The following is a 1,815-nucleotide window of genomic DNA, read 5'->3' on the forward strand; positions in this document are numbered from 1 at the left end:
GCTACACCCTCTTACTTATCTGTTTGTGTGCTGGATCTTCGTACAATGCTAAGACGTTAAACTAAATATTTCTCTACCGTCGCGAATACTCCAGGACGCAACAATTATTATTAACGAGTGTAACTGATAAGATATCATTACAATATAGGGGTGTATGAGGAGATGGAAGCAGTATGTTGAGTTCTTGTATAAGTCTATTAAGCTATAGAGTGTCAGTGTTAATCATAATGGTAATGACTGACACTGAACTTCAATGGAGGATCGAGAAAATATTTTTTGCTTCTTAACTATCCAAAAGATCAATATGGATCCTAAGAAGGAACAAATCCCTATGGTTGGGTTAGGCTCAATACACTCCATTTCATATATTAGATATGTTGGAGGGGGTCTCATAGTTTGGTTTGACTGAGCTATATTAAAGTTGGATGAAATTTAGTTTTTAGTATTTTTTGGGTTTAAAAGTTTCATGTGACAATGATTATGAGCATTATTAATAATTTTGGGTAGGTTTTTAATGTGATTTTTCATAAGAAGCAAGGTTCAGTGATATAGATTATAAATATTTAAAAGTTTTGTAACCTTTGAAAATGCACTTAAATTGGGTGAGTTATAAGACTTTTTTTTTTTTTTTGATAAAACCCACCGAAGGGGCCTACGCGTTAATATCAAAAATCGGTTACAAGATCCTTAAAAGGACCCTCTAGCTCGCTACTGCTCATAAGAGCTACAGGCAAAAAAGAAACAAAAATTCCTAAGAGCCGGAGGTTCCTAAAACTACGAGTACAAGAAATGCGTAAAGAAAACCTAGGGCTGTGAGTATACAACACCCAAAAAAGGAAGAACTTCAATATTCTGATCAGCTCAATCTTCCTGCAAACAAAGCACCAGATATCCAAAGAAATAAAAGACAAAGTATAAACTAAGAGTACCTTGCAATCCTTGAAGCTCCCTAAGATAGCATTAAAATTGTTCCTGCAATAAGCACTCCAAAAAAGGATATGAGTAATAATAAAATTATAAGAATTAAAAGCCCAATACTTCCTATTAACGTAAAAAACCTTCTGGCTACCATCCAGATGAACAAGCTCATACCCAATACTCCAAGAATACAAGCAAACCGTCCAACCACTCCCATTTAAAGAATCAGCATAAGAGCAATTGTAATCCCATAAGCTATTACTACCAGCCTCCAAATCAGAAAGAAAACAGATAAATTTCTGGCACTCATTCGGAATACTATGGAAATAGAAATTGCTAAATAGCCACCACAAAAATTTCATAAGGTTCCAGCATAAAAGATACAAAGCCCACTCCAAATAGCAGCAAATAAAAAACCCCACCGCCTCATTGCACATCCAAAAATCCCAGAAAAAATTACAAGGGAACCACCAGACCCCAGCAGAAACCAGGACAACAAAAAAACCTACCAGCTAACGGAAAATCCAAAAACCCAGCAGCACAACCACCAGCCAACCCCGACAAAAACAGCATAGACCCAAAAAACATTAAGCTACTTATGCCAAATATAAGGTAAACCAGTTTTATCAAGTATAATCATGCCTTTAAGAGGAACTGGAATATCATAAACTGAATATTCCAGAAAAATTTCACTCTCAGTACCAAAGTTAGCAAGCCAATCCGTACACGCATTACCTTCGCGATAAATATGGGAGATAGTAAAGTTAAGTAAGGAGAGATCCATTCTAATTTTTCTTATAGTGTAAAATTCTTGAGGGAAACTCACATCATTCTTAGAAAAAATATGAACAACAAGAGTAGAATCAACTTCGATATTAACATTCTGTAAACCCAACC

At 35.4% G+C, this 1,815-nt stretch overlaps 1 protein-coding gene across 1 annotated transcript in view; it reads right to left on the minus strand.

The window, feature by feature from the left end:
- Positions 1-665: 665 nt before the first annotated feature.
- LOC110100618 (zinc finger MYM-type protein 1-like) overlaps positions 666-1,815 on the minus strand; it is a 10,640-nt gene continuing 9,490 nt past the window's right edge. The window contains exons 3-6 of the mRNA XM_020828207.2: positions 1,428-1,510; positions 1,059-1,236; positions 930-949; positions 666-870 (exon numbers count right to left, since the gene is read on the minus strand). Of these exons, the coding sequence (XP_020683866.2) occupies positions 666-870; positions 930-949; positions 1,059-1,236; positions 1,428-1,510 (486 nt within the window). The remainder of the gene's footprint in view (positions 871-929; positions 950-1,058; positions 1,237-1,427; positions 1,511-1,815) is intronic.

Source organism: Dendrobium catenatum, unplaced genomic scaffold, assembly GCF_001605985.2.
Source record: "Dendrobium catenatum unplaced genomic scaffold, ASM160598v2 fragScaff_scaffold_981, whole genome shotgun sequence".
NCBI lineage: Eukaryota > Viridiplantae > Streptophyta > Magnoliopsida > Asparagales > Orchidaceae > Dendrobium > Dendrobium catenatum.